This window comes from Toxotes jaculatrix, chromosome 21 (genome assembly GCF_017976425.1).
Source record: "Toxotes jaculatrix isolate fToxJac2 chromosome 21, fToxJac2.pri, whole genome shotgun sequence".
NCBI lineage: Eukaryota > Metazoa > Chordata > Actinopteri > Toxotidae > Toxotes > Toxotes jaculatrix.
Genome location: NC_054414.1, coordinates 5,193,311 through 5,221,002, shown reverse-complemented (window position 1 = coordinate 5,221,002; position 27,692 = coordinate 5,193,311). Strand labels below are relative to the sequence as shown.

The window sequence follows — 27,692 nt, the reverse complement described above, 5'->3', positions numbered from 1 at the left end:
TACATTACATTACTGATATGAAGCCCTCTGTGCCCTGTGGATCACAAGTCTTCATACTGTATGCTGTTGATAGAGAAGGGCGCCTCCTGTCAATGAAAGACAGACAAGTCCGTCATTTACAGCGTCCTCTGTATTAGACTTTCTCTATCAATGAAGTCTGTCGTGGCAGTCCGCTGAAGGTGAGCAGTGAAGAATGAGCTGTGTCTCTGTGTAAACAGTGCAGCTGGTCAGTGGGCCTGCGGAGTAGCCATGAGAGAAAGTTTTCCCTGGAGAGGTGAGATCACTCACTCTGATAAATTGGGACCTTAGCTCGAACTGGCCCGCACTAACAAATATCATTTATCAACCCCTCATAAACGCTCGCCTTGGGAGGTGTTCATGGGCGCTCAGTATGGAAACGCAGATGCTTTTATTCTCTTTTATGAATTATAAATGCATAATTGTCTTGCTTATTATAAATGAATGTTGTATTTGTACTTTTAGGTGTGCTTTACCTAGAACCTGAGAACCTGGTCTTAACTGTGTTCTGCTTTTTTTCTCTTATGTATTCAGAGCAGGGCCTCATTCCTGCCTAATAGGTACAAACAGTGTTTAATCAATATATTTTAATGGGTCTGTTAAGATAGTACACAATTAAGTAATTAGTCCAAATAAAGTCTGTTGGCAGAAGCTGTAGAGAGTCACACTGACTTTGTTTCCTCCTCCTGTATTTCACATGCAGGTGTTTTTTTTTTAGGTCGCGTGTGCATGTGTGGTTCTCAGCCTTCATGCTTTCACAGTGAGCTATGTGTAAACAGCTCAGGTCATTAATATTTGCTACTGCGCACAAGCGCTGGCTGCGACAGATGCTATGAAAAAGAAATTGGTTCTCCTCATTGATTTGCTCCTGCTCTCAGATCAATGATCGTACGCTGTAATGAAAATAAAGTATGCTGCTGCTATGTAGAGAGTAATGTGCTGAGACTGTATGTATGAGTGCATGAGAGTCAGGGATGCAGAATCGTTAAAACTCAAAAGATAGGGGACGGCATTGCTATTCAGAGACACCATGTCACTTAAAAACTACAGAGGACAACTATCTGCTCTGCCTCAGGCTGTATCACTCCCTAAACCAGCTGTAGGTACTCAGAGTATGTGTGTGCGCCTTTTTGTGTGTGTGTGTGTGTGAGAGAGAGAGAGAGAAAGACAGACGGCTTGGGGAAATATCTTCCCCTAGTGGCCACCAGCACACATGTCAGATCACTCCTCCAGCATCTTGGGTCCCCAAATCTGGCAACATGAATCTCATGTATATTACATTATTATTATTATTTTTTTTATTATTATTTCTTTTTTACATAAGAATTACAGATATGAGTTTTTCTTTTACTTTTGTTGAATTTCTATAATGACTGAAACCCAATACTAACTGTTCATTCCCTGCAAATGTGATAATCTTGGGAAGTGCTCCCAGAATGGGCTTGAGGGGCCTCCTGGGGTTCCTGAGGCAAATCTGGGAGCCTTCTCTGCGCACTGTGGGATATTACATTACTCTTTAATCATTTTACTTACCAAGCATTTTGCACAGTAAGAGAATGTAGGACTCCTGAATTTATAGTTTTCTGTAGCTTACTATTTCATGAATAGTTATATAATCGTTAATTCACTAAACATCTAATTTAAATAGTTTTTTTTAGGTGGAAAACGATCAGGTTTGGGGTCTGTGGTTTAGCTGGGATTTATGGGTTATTCCGCCTGGACTGGGGAAACACGTCTATTATATACATCCCTTTATATTCAGTCAGTTGGAGTCACATTGCACCATGTGGCAACTTTTTCCCCTCAAAATTCCCCATAATAAAGCTCAGGACCAATCACGCAGCAATGCTGCTGGATGCCTTCACTCCCTTGCTTCTCATTGGCTGATAGTTGACAATAAGATTCCAGCTGTTTCACCCCCTCCCCTCCAATGGACAACTGAGACTGACATCCAGCTCAGCCAGTGGGGAGGGCGCCTGAAGTCAGGACGCGCTGCGATTGGCGCAGAGCGGGCGCTCGCTGGGCGGGGAGTGAGAAGTTAGGATCCCCCATCCAGCTGTGTGAGCTTTTCTGATGGACGGAACCGACCGAATACAGTCTGGAGGAGACAAGAGTGAGAGCAGCAGCGCCCGGCCGGTCATAAGTGCAACAATGAAGAGGGAAGCTGTCGGGGATATTTAGAAAGTGTCAAAGCCCGTCTGTTTGCCTCCTGTTTGTGTTCAGCGGCAGGATGTGCAGCAGCATCTCCACGGATCTTTAAAACACTGATGCGGGATACGCACTTAAAACCGCCTGTGGATGCAACGAAAAGTACTGGATTCTGGATTTGAAGGAGGAAAAGCAGCGGAGGAAAACGCGGGGAAAGGAACCGCTTATTAATTTCTCTTTTTTGGGGGGGCTCTGTGGAGAAGGAGGAGGAGGAGGAGGGAATCATAAAAGAAGTTTGAGCCCGGCATTAATATTTGAACAAAGACTGAGCGCTGCAAAAGTAGACATCTCACGGTTCCTCTTTTCCTTTCTAACCGGGAATGATTATGAAGTGTTGCTAAGGCCCCTGGAGAGGCGCGTTGGACACCGGAGACCGGGGGCTTGGGCGCACCATTACAGGTATTAACTGGAACGGAAAGATGCGCCTGCACTCTTTTAGAAAAAATAACTGCCGCAAACCACTTCGAAATGACAGTATTGTCGGTAGATGACTGATGCTGCTGAAGTTTGTGAAAGGAATCATAAGAGTCGCCGGGAATTGCTGCTGAGGAGAGGGAGATTTTGGCATTGTTTTTGATGAAAAGGAATGCGAGCCCCTCTTGAATTTCCAGGGGCTCATTAGGAGCTCCATTCTGTCCTCCAGCTTATGACAGCAAACAAAGACTTAGTCGATCGAAAATCTGATTTGACTCATATTCACTCTAGTTTTTTTTTTCCCTCCATCAACACCACTGCTCCATCCAATATTTAGATTTAATTGTGAGCATATGTTGCAGCAGGATCTTTTTCACCATATGTAAAGTTGGTAGAAAAAAAAACCCTGCACATTTAAATGTTCATATTTCCTAAATATTAATAATCATTTTGCTCTCATAATGCGTTCAGACACTTAAGCATTTCCATGGTTGTCAGCTATATTTACTGTATCTAATCATATGTTTATGGTTGCCTATTGCCTGCAGGAGGTGAATGATGGCCGAGGATGGGGGATATCTCTCCAGGGTCCCCGACGCCAGGGGTTCGGAGGGTCGCTCCTCTCTGCCGAGGACTTTCATCCGGCTCAACGACCTGTCCGGGGTCGGGACAGGAGGTGGGGAGAGCGGCGAGATGGTGGTGGAGCCGTTGTCCCCGGCGCCCGACGGGATCTCTACAGGCGGGGAGGACGCATCGACCAGCGGCGGGGAGAACCTACCCTACCCCACCCTGGCCCCCGTGGTCTTCTTCTACCTGAAACAAACCACCCCGCCTCGGAGCTGGTGCCTCAAGATGGTCTGCAGCACATATCCTTTTACTTATGAGACAGGAGTTTTTTTTTTTACTGCGCACATGCGCGGCGTCCACCTGTGACAGGTAAGAAACACCTGCTTGGCTGTGCAGCTTTTCCAGTTGATCTCGAGGGTTATTGAATGACCACAAGACCTGGAGACATATATTAAGCCCAAGGCCTGCTTAGGCATACAGATTCTGAGACATATAAGTGTGTGTGTTTATTGATCTACCCTCTTCCTATAAAACCCCTGTGTATCCAGTGAACAAGCTTTGTGATTTAATATGAACAAAAATACAAAAAGATCAGGTTTGAGGTGTATTTGTGTGACGCAGATGTGTGCGTTGGTCCCATTGCAGCTGCATCCACAGTCACCTGACAGAACATGTGTGCTTGCACGCAGGCGTGTGCTTGTACTGGCCCTCAAGTCCACGCTCTCCAGCTTCACCGTTCCCGTGTCATGCTCTGATTCCTCTGAACTGGTGTTTGCCTCAGATCGATTATTCATAACAAGTGAAAGTGATGAAAATCTATTGACCTCACATGACTGCGCCTGTAGTGAGGAGCTGCGCGTTATAATTAGTTTATTGATACACACCTGGAGTGGCTGTTTATCGAGCGGTCACCTTTGCTTTGGGGTGAACAGCAAGGGAGGGGTCGAGTCTATTCAAGACACAGAGGCTTATTGAATCATTCCTGCCAGTGAAGTGTATTATTGTGTATTATTGATTCATACGTGTTCAGACCTGCACTCGTTCAGTTCTCTGGAGAGGGAGAGAAAGGAGGCACTGGAGACTCTTTTCTAACTCTCCATGTCTGTCTTTCTCTCTCGGTGTGTAGGCAGCATACAGGCGTGTGTGAGGTCTTGGTGGCTGGATGTGAGAGGGCTATGGGAAGGAATGTCTCCTTGGCTGATAGCGCTCTGCTCCGGAGGTTTCAGACAGCCTTTGTGTTTTTTTCTCCTGGTTGCTGTGTGTGTGTTAATGTCATTCGGATTACCTCTGTTCCTTCCTCCTCTGTCTGCCTCCCTCCCACGCCTCCTCCTCCCTTCCACCATCCATCCCTTCTGCCTTGTCTGTTGTTTCAGCCCCCCACCCCCATTTGTTACTGTTTTAATTGAGATGCTAAGTCAGTTGAGTATATCTGCCACTCCCTGTCCTCCTCTTCCTCCACGAACGGTGTCCGCGATGATGCCCGCTGTTTTACCCCCCCATCTTCCTCTGTTTCTTTCTATCCCTTCTTTCTTCTGTCCCAGTCTCCCAGAGATCACAGCTGATTTCCATGTCTGTAAATGTCAAATCTTTAAAGGTCTTACAAATAGACTTTTTTAGCAGCAGGGGCACACAAGTCCCCTGTGGGTCCTCAGGGAGCAAAGGCGATCCTTGATACTATTATCCAAGTCAGGGGTTCTCAAACATTTTCCTTTCAAGTACACCCCCCCACCCCCCGACCCTTTGGATCCCCACAGTAGGGCAGCACATTGCTATTTGAAATAAATTTTACTCGTTTGGTTTGACGATTATTGATTTAGCTCAACTTCCTGACAGTGCTCAGGTTTACAGCATATAAGGGGTTTCATTTGGGATGGTTGGATGGAACCGGGTGTCGTGAAGAGACGATAATGTAGATCTTATCTTAAGACTAGTGTTGCCACTGACATTAAGATGGATGATGAGTTAGTCCAGTTGCTCACTTTCATTAGCATGGCTAAGAAGATGCTGAAGTTGAGCAATGAATCCTTAAGCAGAGATGGAGGGTCTCTGGAAAAGTACAATTAAATTTAGCTATTGTTCAACTACCTGAAAATCTGCACAATAGCAACCCTTTCGAATTTATGTTCAGACTCCTAATTTGTACAGTGTTTTTTTTTTTTTACATAAACAATAAGAACAGCTGTCAGTTATTTTCCTGATTAATGAATCAATAGTTTGGTCTATAAAATGTCAAGAAAAGATGAAACAGTTTCCTAATGTCCAAGGAGACGTCTTCATATTTTGTCTGACTAAAAGTAAAAAAAAAGAAAAGCTATTCCATTCACTATCAGATAAAGAAACAAACTCTGTAACGAGGTCATGTTTGGCTTATTTCCCCCCCAAAAAGACTTAAACAATTAATTGATTATCAAAAATAGATTCATTTTGTGTCAGTTGACTAAGTGATTCAGCTCATCAAGGACCTTCCAAAACCTCAGCCTCCTAATGTCAATAATGAATTATGGAAAAATAACCCTGGATCTTCCATAAATGATCCCGTCACGTATCTGCCACCATCTCATGAAAGAGTAACTACTCACAACCAAATGTTTGTCTGGATTTCACAATTTTGGTTGGGTATCATTTAAATGCCAGGTCATTTTGTTTAATATTTTTACGCTTCAGTTTTATTTGGTATGGTTTCACTGTACTTAAATGCTGTGCATGTGACCTATTTGCTTACACAGTGGAATGCATAGCGTGTCCTAGCCTGCATAATAAATGCTGACCTGCAGACGGAGCTCACTGCATCACGCATGGATATGCTGCGAACTGCGTCACAGACCTTTGGAACAGATTTATATACATTGCAAAGTTAGTTCATGGTGTGCCACAGTCTGGATTTCAATGTACGTTAGTTTGCCCTGAAATTGGACAATCCTCAAGTTTTTGTACGATTATTTGGTTTTCGACACCTGGCAACGATGAAGATGTACCAATGTACCGGACTTCAAATTTTTTTGCGATGGCGGCTAATTTTACTTTATTATTTTTTTTAAATCAAATCCGGTCTGTGGTTTGACACAGATCTGTGCTGCGAAGTTTTACAGCCCCTGCTTTAAAATGTAAGGTGGATTTGGAAGCATTGAAAAGACTGCTGGGTAATTTGTGAATGTGTTTGAATCTTCTTCTCTCTGTGTGTGCGTGTACATACATCCCCGGGGCCGTGAGGCCTGTATTTAGATACTCTCGTTTGCCCTTTAATGTGTATCTGTACCGATTTAGGAAAAGGTCAGCGCTTCTGTAATGCATTGTAACGCTACTGAGATCGATCTGTCTCTGCGCCCTCCGTGTGTGTGTGTGTGCACTCCACTGCGTGAATCTGTGTGTATACTGATGCATTGTATCCAAGAGAACAGATATATCTTTAGCCATATTTTAACTCTTCCTCTCTTGATCTGTGGCCCTCCTCTGCTGCTGCCTCTCCATGCCATGTCTCACTCTCTCTCTCTGCTCTCTGGTTCGAGAATTAATCCTGCAGTAGTCTCTCTTTCTCCTGCTATAAATACATTCACAGCACACCACCAGCAGCCAGCTCTGCCTCGGCTCTGATGCACAGAGACTCCTTCCTCTGTCTGATGCTGGGAGACCAACAACACAGGAAAACCCGACTGATCTCGGGACCAGAATCTATTGTAAACAGGCATATCCTCGGTAAGCCCTCGGCCTGAGGCAGCCCGCGGCCATTTTCAACAGTCTGAAGTAATTAGGACCCCTGGATACTCGCTGAGGTATTTAGGGTCTAATTGAAGACCCCTGGGGTGTACGCTCTGAGTGATGTTTTGCCCGGCACATTGCCTGTGTGAAATTCCCTCTGCTGGTTTTGCTAATGATTCCTGCAGAATCTGTGTATGATAGAGAGTGAGAGCTTTTGTGTGTGTGTGTGAGTGAGTGAGGTTGTGTAAGCAGCACACACACAAGTATACACACACACTTCCCCAGGACTCCCGTAGGTGTCTCCTCTGTGGCGGGGAGCTGGATGTTGTGCCAAGATGGAGGAGGAGGAGGGGAGTTTGGGAACTCGTCCAGTGCTCTCTATCCTTTGCTCACACTGATTTAAGCAGAGGATTACACGGCCCAGAACAGTAAGGGAGGACACCTGGCCAGGCTAGGTGTTTGTCATCACGTTGAAACAGTCTCACTGGAAGGCCGACAAAACCACTTGCGCTCGAGGGAGTGGAGGGATTTTGGCGAAATATGCTACTGATTTGTTTTTTCCTTCTGTTTCACTCTCTCGCTGTGTATTTCAGCGAAGCGGGCTTTCACATTTGTTGCTCGTTGCTCTGATGCGTCTGTCAAATAATGGAAGGCGAAGCGAACACTTACTTAATCAGCAGAAAATGTCTCCTGCCCTCCCCGTTGCCTATTCTCCCCTCACCCCTCCTCCTCCTCTGCTTCTCGTTTCTCCCGGACCCTTCAGTGTTTTTTTTTTTCCTCCTCTGGAGTTAAAAGCCTCATGTTGGCTGGAGAGTGAGAAGGGGTCTGTGTGCCATCTCTGACGGCCTCCAAAACCAGTAGAAGACGAAGAAATAGAAGAAGAAAAAAGAAAAGAAAAAGAGGTGTGGAGGGGGGTAAAAGAAAAAGCGAGCCTCAGTTGGAGAGCCGAGTGGGATTTCAGAGAGCATTTTTTAAGAGGTGAAAAAGTAGGCCTGTACCCGCCAACAAACTTTACTTTCATATTTTCCCCCTCTGCTCCTCCACCCCGCCCCCCATCTCACGGTTCCTCTGAGAATTTCAGACATTTCCAACTCCTCGCATTTTGATCTTCATTGCGAATTCTATCAGAACTTCTATCATAGGTGTTAGAGGATGCATATTATATGTGCGTTTGAGTGCATTTTCCATATTTTCTGCAAGAACTGAATCTCTGTGTTCTCTGTAACTCACTGGGAGGCTGACATGAACTCTGCTTATGCATTGAGATTATGTTTGATGAAGTATTCATTTACTTAACCGTGCAAGGCCTTTTCAGTGTGTGTTTGTATGGGTACAGGTGTGTGTGTGTGTGTGTGTGTGTCTGTGTGTTTGAAGGGACTTTAGTCGCTGAGCATGTGATATGACTTGCATGTACTTTGCATGTAAAGGACTTGCCACAAGGGATGAGCGTCTGTGGTGGTGGTGGCGGCGGGGTGTGTGTGCGCGCGTGTGTGTGTGTGTGAGAATTTGCGTGTATATTTAGAGCTGCGCACACAATCATTAAAATTTAACTGATGAATCTAAAATATGCTTGTCTTTCTAAGCAGATTTCTAAAAGCAAGTATGGGCAAGCAAGTATTTTATGTCAGACAACTCGTGACACCAGTGAATCAGGTGGCAGTGTTCATATACGCTTAATGTAATGTAGATGTTGTTGACCAATAAGAAGGCTACTTTATGCCTATGGCTTTTTGGCTGGATTTTGATTAGTTGTTATCCAATAAAAATAGTGAGTTCAAACTGAAGACACTCTTGTTGCCTATTTGCACATCCAATAGGCACAGAGCAACATCATCGCTACACTGTGTCTGTGTGTTGTTTGGTTTAAAGTTGTAGGGCAGAAAACCAAAACAATGAGCTGAAAGGCGCTAAAACACTCAGTAGACCGCAGAAGAAGCAGAGACAGAAAGGCCACTTTCTCTTTGAGAATGACCAGAATGCAATGCAACCTCATGTTTTTCTTACAAGAAAACCACTTACACTATTACTATTGCTCTCTGCAGCGACAACCCCTCGGCAAAATGCTGAGGTGCACTCTCTCTGGGGATGGGGTGAACAAAAGACATTTTGGGCAATGTAGGTAATCATTAAGCAGTTGAGATGTCTTGAGGGAAAATATGTATCCTGTGGCACCTTTTACTGAGCTCACTGTTAGATTTGTTTTACTATGGGACAGACAGAGAATGAGACCCTGCCGTCTCACTTTGCATTTTTCCTTTCAAGATGGAAAGAAAGTGAAAACTTAGGTAACTGCCAAACCAAAGAACTCTAATGAGAATAGAGCTAGGGTCAAAAACATTCAGCTCTGACTGTAGCTGGTACTCATGTAGGTGTGCGTGCGTGGGTGTAGGGCTGTGTTATTGTGTTAGAAAATCTTTGTTACATTCAGAATATAATGTTAGTTGGTAGGGATTTATCGCTGTTAGTCACCAATGCCTTTGATCCAAATATCAGTTGAAATATTTACCAAAATAATTGCAATGATGTTTTGTTGCCTGGATCGTGCAACCCTACTGTGTGTGCTCTAAACCTAGCTAACATCTGTTTCATACACACTCAGCGCACGCTCACAGGCAGCAAGGTTGTTTGAAAAAAAAAAGTGAAGGTTCTTTAAGCATAATGTGTTGAACCCAATCCAAACACTGATTCACTGACAACAGCGATAGATCAGTTTGCTGGCAAAGACGAACTCCTAACACACTATACAGTATGTGTGTGTGTGAACTTCAGTGATTCAGCCACCGCCACATCCAAAGTGCCAATTATTGATGAATAACAGCACTGACGAGCAGAAAGTGATGGCAGGAGAGCGAGAGTGAGGCGGTGAAAAGGAACGAGGCTGAGGCAGAGCTCAGACTGCAGTAAGGTGTGAGTAGACAACTCAGTATGAGGTCTGTTCTTAATGAGGAGCTTTGTTTAAGCTGTTTAAGCTGTTAAACTGCAAACAGGCTGAGCACAAAGAAGGGTTTTCTTTGTGCTCAGCCTGCTACTCATTTATCTACTCTCCACTGCTGACTGCTGCAGCGCTATAGTTTCAACATATAGTCAGCTCATTAAAGCTTTTACATTTTCTGTCCTACACACCTGGTGTTATGTCGGTTTTTCCTGGGAAAACCCTGTCCTTTGCAGCACGGAAAGAGATTCATTAATATGCTTTACAGTAGAAGCAGCAGGGTATGATTCAGCTCAGCCAAAACATTATTCTATTCTGAACAAAAAGCTGCAAATTGCTGCTACTAGTTGCTAATGGACTCCTCTTGAGGGGACTATCACAGACACTATAGAAATCAAAGCTTTAAATATAGATTTGCTGGTGCAAGCTGTACCCCATGGTGTTTTGAAGCCTGTTAATGTTTCTATAGGTCACTACTCCATTCAGTTTTTACCAGGGATGTATTGATTTTTGGCTTCAGTGCTCCAGCTTTGTTAAAGCGCAAAGGTTGGGTTCATCAGTGTGGACATATGATTAAAAACAAGAACATCACAACAAATTCAGTAAATTCTGAAACATTAGTTGGGACCTTTATTTGGGACAGGCTTATATTAGAATTTTACTTTGTAATTTCCTCTATTCCCTAGTTTATACAAAGTCAGAACTTTCTCTTTGGTGAATAAAATTTAACCCTTTCTGCAGAATTTTCTCATTAAGTCTTTCAGTCTTTCAGTGACTGTGGCTAAACATTAACTAGGAAAAAAGCAAAGTGGAAAGACTAGAAGAATTAATTAGTGAATAAAACTAGTTTTTGATTTAAAAAGAGGAATTGAGAACTGTGGTGAATATGACATGACTGTCCTGTTGTAATGATGGAATGAGCGTACATTAGAATGAGTTTACTATTTGAGACATTGCAGTAGGTAGTTCCATCTATTTGTAGTATTTGTTCTTGCTGGCTATCATTTGAAACTCTGCCATATTTCAACTTTTATGTGAGAATTATTTTGTAGAAGAGCAACATGTAAAGGCAGATGAAGGACGGAGTACCACAGACAGAAAATCCAAGGAAAAAGAAAAAACATCACACTGATCCAGACGCTAATTAACAAGTGTCTAAAAATCATGTAATCAATGGAAAGTCCTCAAGTACGTCTCTGAGGAGTCTGCCTGTCTGACTTTTACTTCCAGTGAAAAACCTTAGCAGCCTAATCTAAACACTGAGATCAGACTGATTCTGGGTGCTTTGGATTCACAGTGGAGCCCTGCAGGCTGCAGCTGCAGTTTATGGCAGATTCTCTGATTACCTGCATAACCTGGTTTCTCTAACCTGGTTACTTAAGTACATGTATAAGCGCTGGCTGTGTTTATGGGTTAGTGCATCTGACTGTGTGTGTGTGTGTGTGTGTGTGTGTGTGTGTGTGTGTGTGTGTGTGTGTGTGTGTGTGTGTGTGTGTGTTGGCAGGGGAGGACTGGCTAACCTGATACGCACCCGGTGAGACTCTGACCACAGTGATTCAGGGGCAAACCGCAAACTGCACTGTAGTCTGCCAGACAGCGGCAGGAAGCACTCTCACTGTCTCTCTGTATGTGTGTGTGTGTTTGTTTGGCTGTGTGCATGTTTTTAGTGTTTCTGAATGTGTTTTGTGCTCACATTTTAATCAGTTTACATCCAAACATTGATGACTTTGTGTGCTTTTCTTTCTGTGTGTGTGTGTGTATATGAGTGAAAGAGTGAAAGCTTCAAACTGTCTATGTGCGGAGGCTCAGTGTTTTATGACTGTTTTGAAATGTTTTCACACACTTTCTATTTTGTTGCGTGGCTTGATTTTTCTTGTCAGACGTGTTGTGCTCTTCCACCCCCGTGACTCTGGTGGCCTAGTTAACAAATTAATGTGAATCCTGTAAAAACCACAGGCTAGCTCCCCAATGGAGGAAACAGAAGGGGAGAGAGAGAGGAAAAGAGCAGAGAGCGGCAGCGGAGGAGTCTGATGACAGGAAGGTAGTGAAATCGAGGGGGAGGGAGGGAGTGCAGCCTTTACAGATGTGCTGTCTTCAAGAACTCATCTGCAGCCCTGTAAAAATCACCTCACAGTGTGTCACAGTGTGTGTGTGTGTGTGTGTGTGTGTGTGTGTGTGTGTGTGTGTGTGTGTGTGTGTGTGTGTGTGTGTGTGTGTGTGTGTGTGTGTGTGTGTGTGTTTGTCAAACAGCGAATTTGTCACTGATTTTCAATCAGTTATTTGTACAGGGAGAACAATTAGTGCAGAAAAAAAACAAAAAACTTGGCAGTTAATTACTGCTGCTTCAGATCGCTGCTTGTCATGATGAAGATGTTTGAAAAACAAAACAAAACAAAACAATTCTGTCAATGTCATTTTCAGTTAATTGTCAGGGATGGATCACTGGTGCTGGTGGGTAGATGAGTGGTTGATTGTGTCACTGGTTGGTAGAGTGCTTGGCTAGTTGGCTAGTTTGGTTGTAAGTTGATTATTTGAATAGTTGAGTGGTTGGGTTGTCTGGTATTTGACCACTTTGGGGTGTTAGTTGGTTTGGTGGTTGACTGACTTGTTGGAAACGTGATTGATTCAACTGCTGGGATGGAGGCTTATTTGACTGGCTGGCTCGTCAGTTGGTTACGTGACTGGTAAATTTGTGGGTTGGTTGGGTGGTCGGTTGGTTATTTGCTTAGTTAGGTAGTAAGGTGATTGGTTGGCTTCCAGTTTTGTGTGAGGCCGCTTTCTTTGGACAGTTAATAAATTATACAGCTCAAATGCTCTGTTTTGGTCTGCCACGACTTTTCATCTACTTTGCATAAGAAGTGAAGTTGTTAGTCTCCAATTTAAAGCTAAAATCACTGATATAATTCTATTAATAAACATACAGACTGTTAATTTCTAATTTCTGTTTCCCATTTTGATAAAGCTAATTACGTGCTTTTGCTGAACACTAGCATATTAGCATAGACTGTCTAGATCTCAAACATAAGTGTTTCCATTTGACATATAGATGGACACAAGCCCCAGTCTATGCACATATAGAATGTATGCAAAGGAACAAAGTGATGAACTTTCTAAATTTGTCTCATTTTAGCTCTCTTTCAATGTGTTTTTTATTTATTTTTTTTCTTCCCTCCTCAGCCCCTCTCTCCTTGGGCTGTTCCGTGAGATGGCTGTAAGTTTATGTAGGACCAGGTCCAGGATTTTCCTACCAGCTTTTTCTCATTAGGGTATTGTAGAAGACTTGAGCTTGGCTGCGCAGAATGGCAACAGAAGGGGGGCTGGGGTACAGACGAAGGAGGAGGATGGGGGGGTGGGCTTGCTGTACACTCTTACACAGCAAAATCTCATTGGGCACTTGAATCGAGTTATCTCTAACTATCTTACTGCTGCTGCATCTGTCCCACGTCATAGCCAATACCTCAGTCTTACTCCTTTCTCCTTCACCTCTCCTTCTCCCCTCTCTTCTTCTGATTCTCTCTTTTAGTCTTCTGATACTATATGATGTCTTATTTCCAGATATATTCACAGTCCCTCTTTCTGTTTTTCACAACAAGCTTCTAAAACAAGGGGAATAGGTTTTATAACCTCCATCCTCTCCTCTTTCTTTTCCTTTTTTTTTTTTTTACACATTCCTCCTCCACGCTCTGCTCATAGTTCCTGTGATAAGTTCATCTCCCCCTCTCCAGCCATCTTTTTCCTCAGACAGATTGATAAGTTGGTGACCAGCACAGCAGGGGATACCATGTCTGACAGAAGTACCCTTTTTAGGCTGCGTTACTAGCCAGGGACTCAGGTGGCGTTGACACACACCAGACCTGACCGCTGGCCTTATCTCAGTACCAACACACACACACATTTACACACACACTTCTCAAGGGACAAACAAGTAGAGCGCCAAATCAGTGGACTGTCAAATCAGCCCACTGTGGAATTGCCAGCATTGTCAATAATTCAGACACACACAGACACGTACAGAAATACATCTTCCTTGTCACCTTCTGCACTTTTTTTTTTAATCTCCCGCTCCACCTCTCTCCTCCTCCCTCTCTGTCTCTGTGTCTCTGTCTCGATCGCTCTCTGTCAAGTCATCAGGACACTAATCAGGATTTTCCCGCAGCAGGACCGGGGAGTCTGGAGAAGGAGCGAGGGGAAAAAAAGAGAGATGTCTTATTATAGATAACAAACGAGGGATATAAATACCTCTGGGGGCGGGAAGCTTATATAAGAGTCATGATATGTCCGTTGGCCTCTCAGCCCTGCTGTGCACGAGACCCTGTGTGAGTGTGTGTGTCTGAATCTCCGTGCATGTGTGGCCTGTCCGTAGCCTTGTTCATCTACAGCTCCCATATGTCCGCTGCTTGGCTCGACCCACGGCCAGAGCCTTAATAAAACTCTCCCATTAATGTAAATGGCAGTGCATAATCATACAATAGCAGACTGCATGATCGTCATTCACTCAATTAGCGTTCACCATTCTACAATGTGCCTGAAGCCTCGCTGCGTCGTTTGGCACAACATGTGCAGTAAGCCTGCTTTGTTCCACTTAATATGGATACAGTAGAGGCTGAGTGGAAGCCAGTGAACTTCACCAGTCATGTCTGCACAGTGGGGTGACCACCGGAGGGGACATGTGTGCGTATAAGCACGTGTGTTTGTGTTTTCAGTCATTATGGACGGCTGTTGTGTCTGATCCCCCTGTGGTGTGTGTAATTAAGAAATGGCCCACAGAAGGCAGGAGGCTCTGGTTTATAAAGCAGTGCCGTGTATCGATGAGCATATGTGATGTGTGAGCTCGAGCGAGTGCTCGGTCACTGCACTTGACCGCTCACCTGTCATAGCATAGCAACCGTAACCAGGCACGTAACACCTGTCAAGCTTTGGATTTCAGTAGGCGTGGGGTTTGGAGGGTGGTGTCTTTTTTCCAACGCCGATAAAAGGAGCAAAAGTGTGAGCAAACCTCGGTCTTGCTTGTCCAAGTTTGAGTATGTGAGCTAGGCAGAGTTAAGTTGGAATGAAATATGTATCTGATCTTCCATTTTTCTATATCATACCTATAATAAATATTTAGACTAGCTCAGCATTTGACGGTCGCACAGGCTGCTGCCTTGGTTCTACGGTGACCTGCCATCTGCCAACCACCAGGAACCAATTCCCAACTAGCTCAATATTTTAGCGTCTTCCACAACCAGGGAGGATGTTGTTTTTTTTATTGGCCCGCATTTTGGCATGCAACATTTGGCTCAGTCTTTTAGCACGATATAATGTAGGTAGCCTTTTACTGTAAACATTAAAAAGGCAGATGTTAACAGGGTTTTCAACCAAGTTATGGCGTATAACTACAGCTGATAAAATCTGACAGTTTCAGCTGTCAAATCGATGGTCAACGGCTAGAGAAGCCTACCTCTGTCTGTCTGAATTAAGGACCCATTTTTTCCATTAAACAGTAAACATAACTACATTATTTCTGTAAACTGTATGTGCCGTGTGAGAAAGGAAAGCTTAGACAACAACAGAGCTTAATGAGCGGTCAGTAATCCTTCTACGTATAACTACAGGGTGACCCACAGGCCGTGCATGCAAAGTTATAGCGTAGATACAAATGTAGGTTAAGTGTGTGTATGTATATTTGCTATATGGAGCTGTGTGCTGCTGGCTTGTGTGCAATTGATGTATAGGAAAGTCTTTGCATATGTGTGTGTGTGTGTGTGCGTGTGTGTGTGTGTTGCCTATGTACTTACTTTTGTCATACTGTAATTACTCTGCTTCACTTCAGTGCCCTTTCACTGCGATCCGTTTTGCTCAGGCAGTGCCTGTGACATGACAACGGACTCACACACATACACACACGCAAACACACACACACACACACACACAATCTCTCCCCTCGGCGCTTGGCCCAAATCACTGTGACATTTACAGTTTCGCAGCCATTAGAGCTTAATGTCCCAGGGGTGACTGTTTGATAGTGGCTGCTCCAGAATCAGATCACAGCATTTTGTGAAAGTGCCAAGCCTCAGCATCCTTGTAAGAGCTCCACCTGCACTGGGATCAGCTGATGAGGGAATGGGATCAAGTCCCATGAGCCTGGAGCCTACCAAATTTAAAGGCGGTTACAAGGTCAGGTGAAACAGGTATAATCTGTTAGACTGGCAAATAGAAAAATGTCCCAGATCAGTGCTGATGATAGAGCCATCCTTGTGAAGGGGCTCAACAGCAGCTGCATTTCATCCTCTTATTATGTGAACTTCACACGAGCTGCATTTTTGAATGTGAGAAAAATGGAAAGATTATTTTAGGTAAATAGTTTTTAGTATTATTTGTAGTTATTTTGTGTCATCTAAAAAGATTAACATGAGATTTTTGCATATATACGTACAAGTACTCATATAACTTCCTGCTGTGGCTGAATATAAGGCTGATGAGTGTGGCAAAGCTAAACCAGCAGTACATTTCAGAACAAGAGAACCAAAATGCTGCCGCCGTAACCAGGTTGCTACGTACCACCGGCGATTACCACCGCTGACCTCTTTCACATTACACATTCTTTCATTTGACCTATTTTTACTGTAAAAATAGACACCTGTGCTTTTACTGCTATGACGAGTCAAAATTTGTGCTGTGAAACTCCACAGTACAGTCCTGTGAACAGGTCTACTGCTGCTACTAGGCAACTAGTTCAACCATGATTTTGTCAAGTTGTTATAAGAAATTGTATGTGTGTGTGTGTGTGTATTCATTTGGAGCTGGGTTTCTGGCCACCTGATGAATGTCGTTAACTCTCTTTTTTGTTTTGTTTTGCTCTCCGACAACTCCAAAGGCAAATATTTGGCTGTTACTTTCCTAACTACCTTTACTCTCTAGTTGCTGACTTTGTCTGCCTGCCATTTGTTGCTGGGCAGATGTAGGATTGGGTCTGAAAACAGCTGCCCGCCGTGGTTAGATAGGTGGTTGATGAGTGCGGTGAAGCTACACCAGTTTAGCAAAGCCCAACGCTGAGCAGAGAGATGCTAATATTACCACCAGTGACCTCTTTCACATTACATATTCTTTCATTTGACCTGTATTTACTGTAAAAATAGACACCTGTGCTTTTACTGCTATGACAAGTCAGAATCCGTACACACACAGATATATTTGTCACATCTTTAACTTAGATACAGTTATCTTAGCTCTGTCACCTGTGGAAGAAAATACTTTAAACAACTCCTTACTATGTGTCTTGTGGTTTTAACTAAATAAATATCTCAGTTTATGCTAAATAGATTATTTACCGTGTGATAAATGTTATATCGTAAAACATATTTATCGTACACTGTACTATGTGAATACTGCTTAGCGTTATTGCTTCAGATGAAGTCATTCTACATCAGTAACTGAACTGTGAAGCGAGAAGTAATGAAAGAACTTGGACAAAGTAATAAAGAGATATCTATATATGTTGAAGCCCACCGGCAAGAACAAACACTCACACGGCAACAACAGCTCAGTAGAATGTGCCAGAAATCTACAAAGCCTGCATCCCACACAGATACAAATGATACCTAAATGCAAACGGTTCAACCCTCTTCCCCCATCACACATATTGCTTTCTGAAGCTCCCACGCATTCATAAATGTGACAATATCATTTCTGGGAGAAAAATGCATGTGCTCCACCCAAGGGTGCAGGCCATCCCACATGCAGGATGAGAAAGAGAGCGAGATCTGCTTTTTGTCTTGATTAATATTTTCTCTTAGTCACTTCTATATCATCCTCCCAGTTCCCTCATTTCCACTCTCCCTGTTGTGTGTGTGTGTGTTTATAACAAGTGTGCACACTGTTGCGTACCATCCTGTAAGATCTGGTCTTTATTAGTCATCATATTACCATAGGCTAACACAGCATAGCTTGGCCCGATATACAAGCACATGGGGAGGTCTCGCTGCTCTGCTGCGTGTATGTGTGTGTGTGTGTGTGTGAATGCTTGTTTGTGTGTGAGTTTTGCAATCATCCCTGGGTAACTACACACAGTTTGCAGATGTAGACTGAGAGGGAAACCCTGTCTGATCCCTGGAGAGGTGTGTGTGTGTGTGTGTAATTGAACTTCTGTCTTTGTGAGGACCAGTCTGAGTCATAGATCTTACGCAGTGAGGACATTTTGGGAAAGTGAGGACATTTTGGCCGGTCCTCATTTTCTGACGCATGTTCATAGGCCTGGTTGAGTATTAAGACCTGGTTTTAGGGTTCAGGTCAAGATTGGGTTTAAGTTAGGGTTAAGGTTGGGGTTAGGCATTTAGTTGTGATGGTGAAGGTTAGAGTTAGGGGCTGGGAAATGCATTATATCAATGAGTGTCCTCACAAAGGTAAAAAAATATAAGTATGTGTGTTTGTTAGTGACATGAAACAAGCTAGTACTATATGTTTGTTACCCTGTGAGAGTGTGTGCTTACCCGTGTTTGTGCATTGCGTAGTTGCCAGTAGTGCCATATAGTTGTGTGTTTGTGCGTGTACAGTATGCCCCTGCTTTTCCATTGTGAGTTTCATGTAGTCTAGCTTAGGGTGTTCATTATATGATTATATTTTCTGATGCACAAACACACACGCACACACACACACGTACACGCAGTGTGCAGGAAGGGAGCCTCTGCGCTCGTGGTGTCGGTGTCCCTCGTTAACATTCTCTGTTCAGGATTTCCTACAAGATGTGGCTACAAAACCAGTTCCAGACTCCTCCGTCTCTCTCTTCTTCCCGCTCCCTTTGCTTCCTCCTCGTCTCTTTGTCTTTTGAGAAAGAGAGAGAGAGACACAGAGAGAGGGAAAACGAGAGAGAGAAAGAAGTCTGCTTCTAATTTAAGGTGCTCCCTGGCTGTCCTCCTCTGGGTCCTAACTCCCCTCTGTGTCGAGGCAGGCCGCCAAGTGCCTCTTTAAGAAAAACACAAATTAAATTCATAAATATAACTGTGCGCCCTGTGGCTCACAGGGGAGCTCTGGCTGTTTGCTTTTATCCTTCTCTGCTCTTGTTCTCCTCTTTCTGTATCTAAACTGTATCGCTTGTCCTGCTCATTATCTCATGTGAGTGTGTTAGATCTTTATAATGTGTAGTTATGCATGTAGAGTAACATCTGAGACCATACTTTGGATGAAGTCATTGATTATTATCAAAGGTTGTGTCGTGAATTGGTGATAATCAATATACAGTAGATAAAATCCTCTATTATGGTACAGGTAATTTGATATTACTTTACTGATTTACATTGTGATACTGAATTTACTAGAAATTCAAATGAGAATGTGTTTAGAGATGAAATAACTGGTAATGTCTGGTTTTAGACAGAATTAAATGCTTCATCCGACTGAAGCAAAAATCCATTAAATATTGGCATGAAGCAGTCCTGCATATTGATTTACACTGTTGACTGTAATGACCTAATACAAACTACACAGACACAGTGTGTTTACATAAGTAAGTGGATTACAGTTGCTTTTCTTCATTAAGCTAATTTTTTTTTAAAATACCATGTAAATGAGAAGCCTGGTTACTGTAATCAGATTAGGAGATTAAAGAAACCTGATATCTCTGCCAGTTTCTTGGACATATATGCACGTAACCAGGTTTCCAATCAATGTTTTACGAGGATAAATGCAGAGTAGGTGAATCTTGCTTTTAAGATAACTCCATCCAAAATCGGATTAACATAAAGTTGCATGTAGAAACCTAAATAATTTGTTTTCCACTGCTAAATGTGTGACTATTAAATTCACACACTTGTCCTGCCCTGTCTTCCTGTCCTCCTCTCACCATGTCGTCAGTCTGCTCTGACACACACACACACACACACACTCAAAGCCCTCTTTTTTTCTAGAATGGCTAAAATAATTTAGCTATGCTTCCAAAATGAGGTCGGGGGTTGGGGTTATTGGTCTGCTGCATGTATACACAGATTTACAGTAAACAGGTTGCTACGGTGCATGTAAGTGCATCCTCTGATTTTTATATAACCACGTTAAAGTGCATATAATTGCACTGATAGTTCAATGATCAACAGTGTCCCCTAGAAATTTATTTACTGCTGATTCGCAACAGTATGTGTGAATGCTGCCTCAGTTAAATGTTTTATGAATATAATGAGGAAACATTTTTAATTAAGACATCTATGAAGTTGCTAAATCTTCTAATTGAACATACAGTATCTGCAAAATATTATATCCTATAATATCTACTATTTCAATACAGTATGCACTCAGCAGCTACGGGATGGTTACAGTTACACTACAAGAACACAGCAATTTGTTGTAGACAGGGTTGAAATGGTGTGGCAAATCACAGTCTCATGTCATATTGTTAGATTTCCCTTATATTCACATTTGTCGTGGGCCTCATTTACTTTCTGTCAAACATTTCAGCTTGATAAGCTCATTCAAAGTTTTTCTGTTTGGCTTTGTTAAATGAGCATGTCTGGGTAAACATGTTGTTTCCGTCTGTCTTTTGCAGCTTAATCCAGGACACTTGTCAACTACTTTTTTGTAGCAGTGTTACGTATTTTTACCTGACAGAGTGGCTCCGCTTCCGTGACTCTCCAGAATAAATTTACACAGACGTGTCACTGGCAAATTTCCAGATAGCTGAATCTGTGATACACAACTGTTCCATGAACATGAGGTCAGATAAATGAACATGCATGCAGTGAATGAACATGCTGAGTCTGCATTCCTCATGCTAATGCAGGAGAAGGCTGCAGAGGCTACTAGCAGTAAAAGTAGGAGGCAAAATGTGGTGTTGAGCAACGGGCAATGAGACTTAAAATCTCTTTCATACTGAACTACTCCAAAGCTCCATTTCCTCTATCATAGCAAAGACCTCTTAAAGCAAACTGCAGCTGTTTCCTTCCATAGTGCACACCTGTCCCTCAGATATATGGCTTTTGTTTCTACCCATTTCTCTGGGTATTTTTATCTATCACGCTCTCATTACTTTATCCTCCACCTCAATCTTTGCTCATCTGTTGTTTCAGCTACCGCGGCTGGATTTGAATTGCTTTGATTGAAACTTCTGACGGAGATTGAGAGAGATTGACAAAGTCAGCCATGCAGGAAACATCAGCTGCTCAGCCATTTTTTTTTTTCGTTTTCAGTCCCGCTGGTGAAAAAAAATAATGTTTTTGTCAGATTTTGACACTTAAGGAAAATAATTTAAGTGAGGAAGCGAGAAAAGATGGACTGTGCTGAGGGAACAGAGAGTGGAGATGAACAGAGAATAGTTTATATAAATCTGATATTTATGTTGTTCCCTCAAGGCCCTGCAGGTCATTTCTGATGGGCTGGTGTGGTTCAGTGGAGCAGCTCATTGGTCATTTCTCTATTAGGGGAGTATTGGAGAGTTTATCGTCCTGCTTTCTACTGTACCTTCATGCTGTGGACTTCCTGGGATCATGTTAACAACTTGTCTGTATTAGCAAAGCTAATAATAATACTGACCATCCACAGATAGTCAGGATTTGTGTGACCATTTGAACCCCATAAGGATTACTTTTACTGTTTTGAAATTTAAATGTGCAATAACTCTGTTTAATAAAAATGGTAAAGTGGTTATTATATATATTACACAAAAGCCAGTGAAAATAGGATCATTTTAACCTCTTTCCACCATAGGAATTTTGCTCTATTCTATTTTCTAATCTAAAGGGCACTGTGGCAGTTGGCACAAGGTCCCAGTCAGCAGCAGAAACAACCACAGCAGGGGACACCAAAACAGAGGCAGTGCCAGGGTCAGAGAAGCTGCAGTCAGAATCAAACACACAACACAGTTTACGAGCCTATATGCAATGATATAAATATTGATAAATATACTTTTGAGATGTCCTAACACAAAAAATGCATTTATATCTCAGCTGGGTATTTATCATGAGAGATTATAGAATCGAAATGACAGCTTAGGACTTAGTTGTTATGGACGTCTGGCAGTTCTACTATTAAAGCACGTCTAAAAGGACTCATTACATATCATCCCTTGAGAGTAAAGGGAGTCTGTTATCCCTGGAAGTATCATATTTGACACCTGACACTTGATCCTGGCTGCCTGTCCTCCCTAGACTGAACATGATACTTTGACCTTAGGTCAGTGACCTGCCAACATAGACACACACACACACACACACACACACAGCTTTTACCCCACAACACGCAGAGCACCTGCAGGGCTTAACAGCTGGGGAATGCTATAACAGTTCAAAGGTCATGTAGCTGGAGTTTTTATGCTTGGGGGGTTCTGAGAGCTGGATCCATTTCTGTTCCAGGTTGGTAGAACTGCAAACGATGAGTCTGGATGAGCATAGTTGTTACTAGCAGTTTTTAACAGATGTGACAGTAAAAAACATGCTGATGAATCAAATTATTATGTGATTGTTGGTGGATTTTTAACTGTGGACAGAACCTCACTTACAGTATATTGAATCCTACCTGCTGTTTGTTGTCAGGGTTGGCAGTGCTTTTGTTAGTCCCAGAGTCCTGGGATTCTCAGGGGTCCTTGAGGGGAAGCCCAGTACAATGAGTAATTGTTCAATTTCTCTTTACTTCAATTAATTCCAAATGATCCCACTTTAATGAATGCTTAAGAATGGCTATTGTAATCATAAGTTTTCCTCCCACCACTATTATCTCCTCACGTACAGCGCAGACACTTACAATTCAGCAACACAAATTTTCTCATATGAGGGTTCCCTAGGGCAAAGATCTATGAAACGGCAGTCTTTTAATACATGTCTATTTTGGGTTTCAGAAGAAGTGGACTTGTGATTTGAACTCATTGCTCATTCTGATCCACAAAGCAGCTGGTAAAATGTGGATGGGGGAGATGAAATGGGTACCTACACAAGACCATGAAATTCTTCAATCGACACTTAAATCACTAAACCTGGAGTTAGGATATTTTTACATGACAATAGAGCGATATTTATTTCCCCCGAGACGGACTGTGCCTGGCTGTTTGACTGCGATAACATGCAAAGAGTCAGATCACGGCCTGTCATTTGCTGCCGAGCCACAACTGCTCGTACGAGTGCGTTTGTAACACACTGCTGATGTTGTACACCAGTTTGGGAACAGCGACGTGTCGTTGGAGATTAGGCCGCTGTGCCGTTCTTTGGCCATAATGAGCTGCCAGACTGATGAGCGAGACTGAGACGTCTGGGCACTACAAGCGCTCTTATAAATCAGGCCCTGTTCTGAATTATTCAGTACATCTTTACCCCAAGGAGAAGGAGAGGGAAAAAAAGGGCAAGAAAAGGGGGGAGGTACAGTATGACCACCAGGGAAGAAATGGAATGGAGAGAAGATGAAAGTGGAGGGAAAGAGAAAAGGCAGAGGTTAGAGATTGCAAGACGAAGAAGTGCTGGAAGCTAAGACAGGATGAAGGGAAGATGAGCAGAGACGAAGGGAGGTGTTTGGTTTTCTCATGATGGGTGAAAGGTAGATACATTTGGTGGTGCTTTTTAAAGCAGAATAGCCATGCTAGCAGTAGGCTATGGTCAGTCCACCACTTACTTCTAACTATTGGATGGATTGCCATTTGTACGGACATTCACGGTCCACATAGGATGACTCCTACTGACTTTGACGATCTGTAATTTTAGTTTTACCATGAGGTTGAATAGGAATAGGGCATGGACATTTATACGGTCCCTATAGGATGAATCCTAATTACTCTGAATGGATCACCATGCAGTGCAGACATTTGCGTCTCTGATCCTCTGATTTTTCATCTCGAACCAACATGTCAACATTTCAGTTTGTTCAGTAGTTCTGTTCATGACCTTCAAATTTAATTACACTCCCTTGAGCATCAGCTGTACTCCGTGCTTTATGCTAATGAACAAATTTTGTTTGCTGACATGCTAAAATAAATAGTTAACAGTGGTAAACATCAGTGCACACTAGTTTCCCATGCATATAGTATTAGAAAGATGTAATACCTAAATTTCTACATTGGATATTTCTCACAAATCTCACAAAATTGACTTTTTAGCATTACACTCCTATAATGCTCTTTTTTAAATGATGCAGCAGAACCAGAGATGTTGTATTTTTTATGCACACATTCTTTTTTCTTGTCGACATTAGCGACAGAACAACTTGACAGCTGACAGTTGGAGATTTGGGTGTGTTATGCTTCAAAAGTGGTAGCCTTGAGTTGTTAGCCTCAAGCAATGAGGCCTGTAATCTCACTTCTTTCCAACTCCACACCCTTGGATTTTTCTTCATTTTCAAACTTGTAGAATTCAGACCCACCACACACTGACCCAAGAGAGAGCAGCACCTGTAAACAGCCTTTTATGTGTAAAATCAGTGCAGTTCCCCTTTAACATGATGATCTTTTGGTTTATTATCATTACCACGCTCACATAAATGAACTCTGTAATACAGCCACTTGTGTTCTGTTCACACTTTAATTGTCATGACATGATAAACTGCTCTAATACAGGTTACCAAAGACCTTTATTTTGAAACCACCTTTTGACCACTTATTAACCTTACTTTATTGTGACTGTGAAGAATAAAAACACATTTTAGACTCATAGATGGTTATAAATAACCGGTGCTCTGTTGAATTTGGCACCTTTTAGCTTCAGCTTCACCCTCTACCAACCACCCAGCCTTTTTTTTACCTTAGCTGACAAGCCTTGGTTTTCCTTCATTCATCAGTCTTTCAATATTTGATCCTCTATCAATCCCTTCTTTCCGGGTGCTTCTGTTTTCCTCTCTTTCTCTCTCTCTCTCTCCTCTTTCTCTGTAGCTTTTTCCATCTTTCTGCTATGCTACCCTCCCTCCTCAGTCGGGGTTGCTATGGTGATGTGAGTTTTTTTTTATATACTGGGAGCTTCTTCTAATGTTTTTTTTTCCTTCTTCCTCTTCTTACTGGTTTTTCTTTTGTCTTTTGTTTCTGACTGGCTGCTTTCCTATGCAGAGGATGCAGCCATTGTTTAGCCTCGGAGGGCTGAGGTGTTTAACTGCTGTGGGTGTTTATTAGCTGTCTTTTTCTCTGAACGAGCCTCGGGGTGGGTGCGGTTGGGTATAGAAAGGACAGGTATCTTTCTCTTTCTTTCTCTGATGCTTTCTAAGCACTCCCATCACCTCCACAATTCCCTCTCCTTCTCCTTTTTCTGTTCTGCCATCTCATTTTCTTTTCTCAAGTTCGTGCCGTACTACCTTCCCCTCATTTAGCTTTGTTCTCCCCATCTCCTTACCTGTCTTCTACTCTTTCTTTTTTCTTGCCGTCTCAGATCTTCTCATCCATCCACCCACCTAACACCAGCTTTCTCCCTGCAGCCTGCCAGCACATTGAAATATACAGTATGCGTGTGTGAAATTCACCAGAGTGCATGCAGAGTGGTCTCGCAACTTGGCGGAGTGTGTGAAGCTATCTGTCAGGGTTTTGTGGGCGCAGCACACCGCCACGCAGGGAGGCAGGGGTGGAGTGACGAGGAGCAGGGAGGGGAAATGAGAGAGTGCAATTTAAGAGAGTGAAAAGCTTTTAGGAAAAGAGGGAAACCCCGACAAGAAAGAGATGTGGGAAACAAGGTTTGGCACAGAGAAGCTAAAATGAACTGAAGTGAGCTGAGTCATAAGAGATAAGATTAAGATGAAACTTAGTTGTTCCCTTTGGGGAGATTTGGTTGCTGGCAGCAACACAATTAATTTTACAGCATGGAAACAGCAGACAAATAATACAGTTACAAAGCAGGAGATGAAGTAAGCAATAAAACAGAATATAAGCAGTTTGGTGGAATGTAAGAGATGATAATATAGAGAGGAGGATTCACGTGTGGTTTTATAAATGCACATCTGACACAAAAACGCAATCCGATCCAGGGTTTTCAACTCGTGTTTAATCCAAAATCAATACTAGACTTCACTGACATTTCACAAAACCCTGCCTCCCTCAGCTACTGTTGCTGCACCTGTTTCCGAGAAATTATTTTTAATTAATTTAAATTTAATCTAATTTGCGGCATATGTTTTGAGGGATAATTGCGACCAGGTTACGTTAAAGTACTATTAAATTAATGAAGTAATATTGTTCATTTATGAATCTGGCGAGTCTTTCTATGTAATATTTGATAATGAATGTGTCAGTAAACTGTTCTCAGTGTTGCAGCACAACACCACTTTTTTTATTATGTTCAGACTCTCACAGGACGTGGTTAAGGTTAGAGAAAGATCGTGATCTGGTTTAATACAGAAAAACTTCACAGTGACTTCAGACACAGCGTGTTTATTTACATTTAATCAAAACCATGATCCTCCTCCAACCTTAACCAAAGTGCTTTTGTTGCCTAAACCACAAACGGGACTCTGGATGCAAACTCTGGTCTCTGGTGCTGACTGTCAGTTTTGCCAGCTGAATTTGTCAGCTGTAACTAGTTAGCTAATTAAATGTGCACTTAATGACTACATGCATGATATTCTGCTAAAACACTAAGGCTGAAGCTGCATGGAAGGGGAAAAATCAGCATCCACAACAGCTGATGATGTAGAGGACATGGAAAATAAAGGATTACAGTCTTTATTATGTTTAAGTGTAGAGATACTATAGTTAGTTCTGATATTATAAGTATAATGAGGAAGAATGTTTGACTACTTAGCTTATACTTGTTTATGTTGTCAATATAATCTGTAAGAGATGGACACAGGTGTGACAGACGGCTACTAAAGACATTCACCAAAGAAGAAACCTTGACATGAAATCAATCATCTGTAGGCTGTAAGGAGATACTGACTAAACTGACCTTGAGCAGAGTATGTTAGGGTTAGATATCAGGCCATTTTAGAAAGCAGATTATTTGTAGGTGACTTTACATACAAAAAAAGGATGTTTTCATAATGATAACTGACCCCAAACAAAATATTTTTGTGATAATTTTTAGCATTTGATATTGTCAGAGTGACCGAAAGAATCTGACAAAAAGACAGAAGGAAAGAACAAAGGAAAGGTAGAGGCTGGGGACACGAAACGGACGAATTGATGAAGTGAAGAAATACCTGCTTTTGTTTGTTTTCTGTGTGTGGGAGCAGCGAGGTTTGACCTGCTGTGAGATGATCTTACAGCACTCACACACTCATTCACTCGATAAAAACACAGACAAAATCACACTGTATGTAACCAAAAAAATCATTTTTTGAATTTTTATTGACTTTTAAAGTGAGTCTTAGATTCTCTAAGTTGTACTGTGTGTGTTTGCACCATTGAATTTCTCAGCCTAGGGTGAGGATTAAAATATATAGTTTACAATATAGGAGACAAACAAACCTCATTACCAAAGTCAGGGAGAAGAGTGTAGCCAGTGGGGGGGAGGGGGGGCAAATTTTGCAATTTATATTTATCTTGGAAACAAAACTGAGGAATATGATTGGCTCTCTACCCAGCTCCACTCAAAATAACTCGATTTCAACCAATTGGCAAGAAGCCATGAGCTGTTCATACGCAGACCTCAGGTCCAGAAAATGCAAAGACAGAGACTTTGGGATGAAAACAAAGAACGTCGAGTTTAACTTTAACATCCTCATCTGCTCTGCTCCTCGAAGCACAGAACATAGATGAATAAATAATAATGATTTTCATACTAATTTTACTTTCACAGCAGACAGCTGAACAACATGAAAGGCCTTTGCCCATCACACGAACACGTGCACGCACCCACGCAAGCACGTGTGCACACAACCTTATGCACACAGTGAAACGTGCACACGCGCACACAGCTAGCTAGCCTTCGTTGAGCTTTTGATCAAAGCCTCCTGGTTGTCTTGTCTTACACAAGTGCGAACATGGACTGTATGGCAGGTATGG

General features: G+C 42.5%; 1 protein-coding gene across 1 annotated transcript in view; it reads left to right on the top strand.

Annotated features, from left to right (window-relative positions):
- The first annotated feature begins 2,210 nt into the window (after positions 1-2,210).
- The window catches only part of cacna1g (calcium channel, voltage-dependent, T type, alpha 1G subunit), a 201,722-nt gene continuing 176,240 nt past the window's right edge, over positions 2,211-27,692 (top strand). The window contains exons 1-2 of the mRNA XM_041067345.1: positions 2,211-2,625; positions 3,189-3,506. Coding sequence (XP_040923279.1) covers positions 3,196-3,506 — 311 coding nt within the window. The 5' untranslated portion in view covers positions 2,211-2,625; positions 3,189-3,195. The remainder of the gene's footprint in view (positions 2,626-3,188; positions 3,507-27,692) is intronic.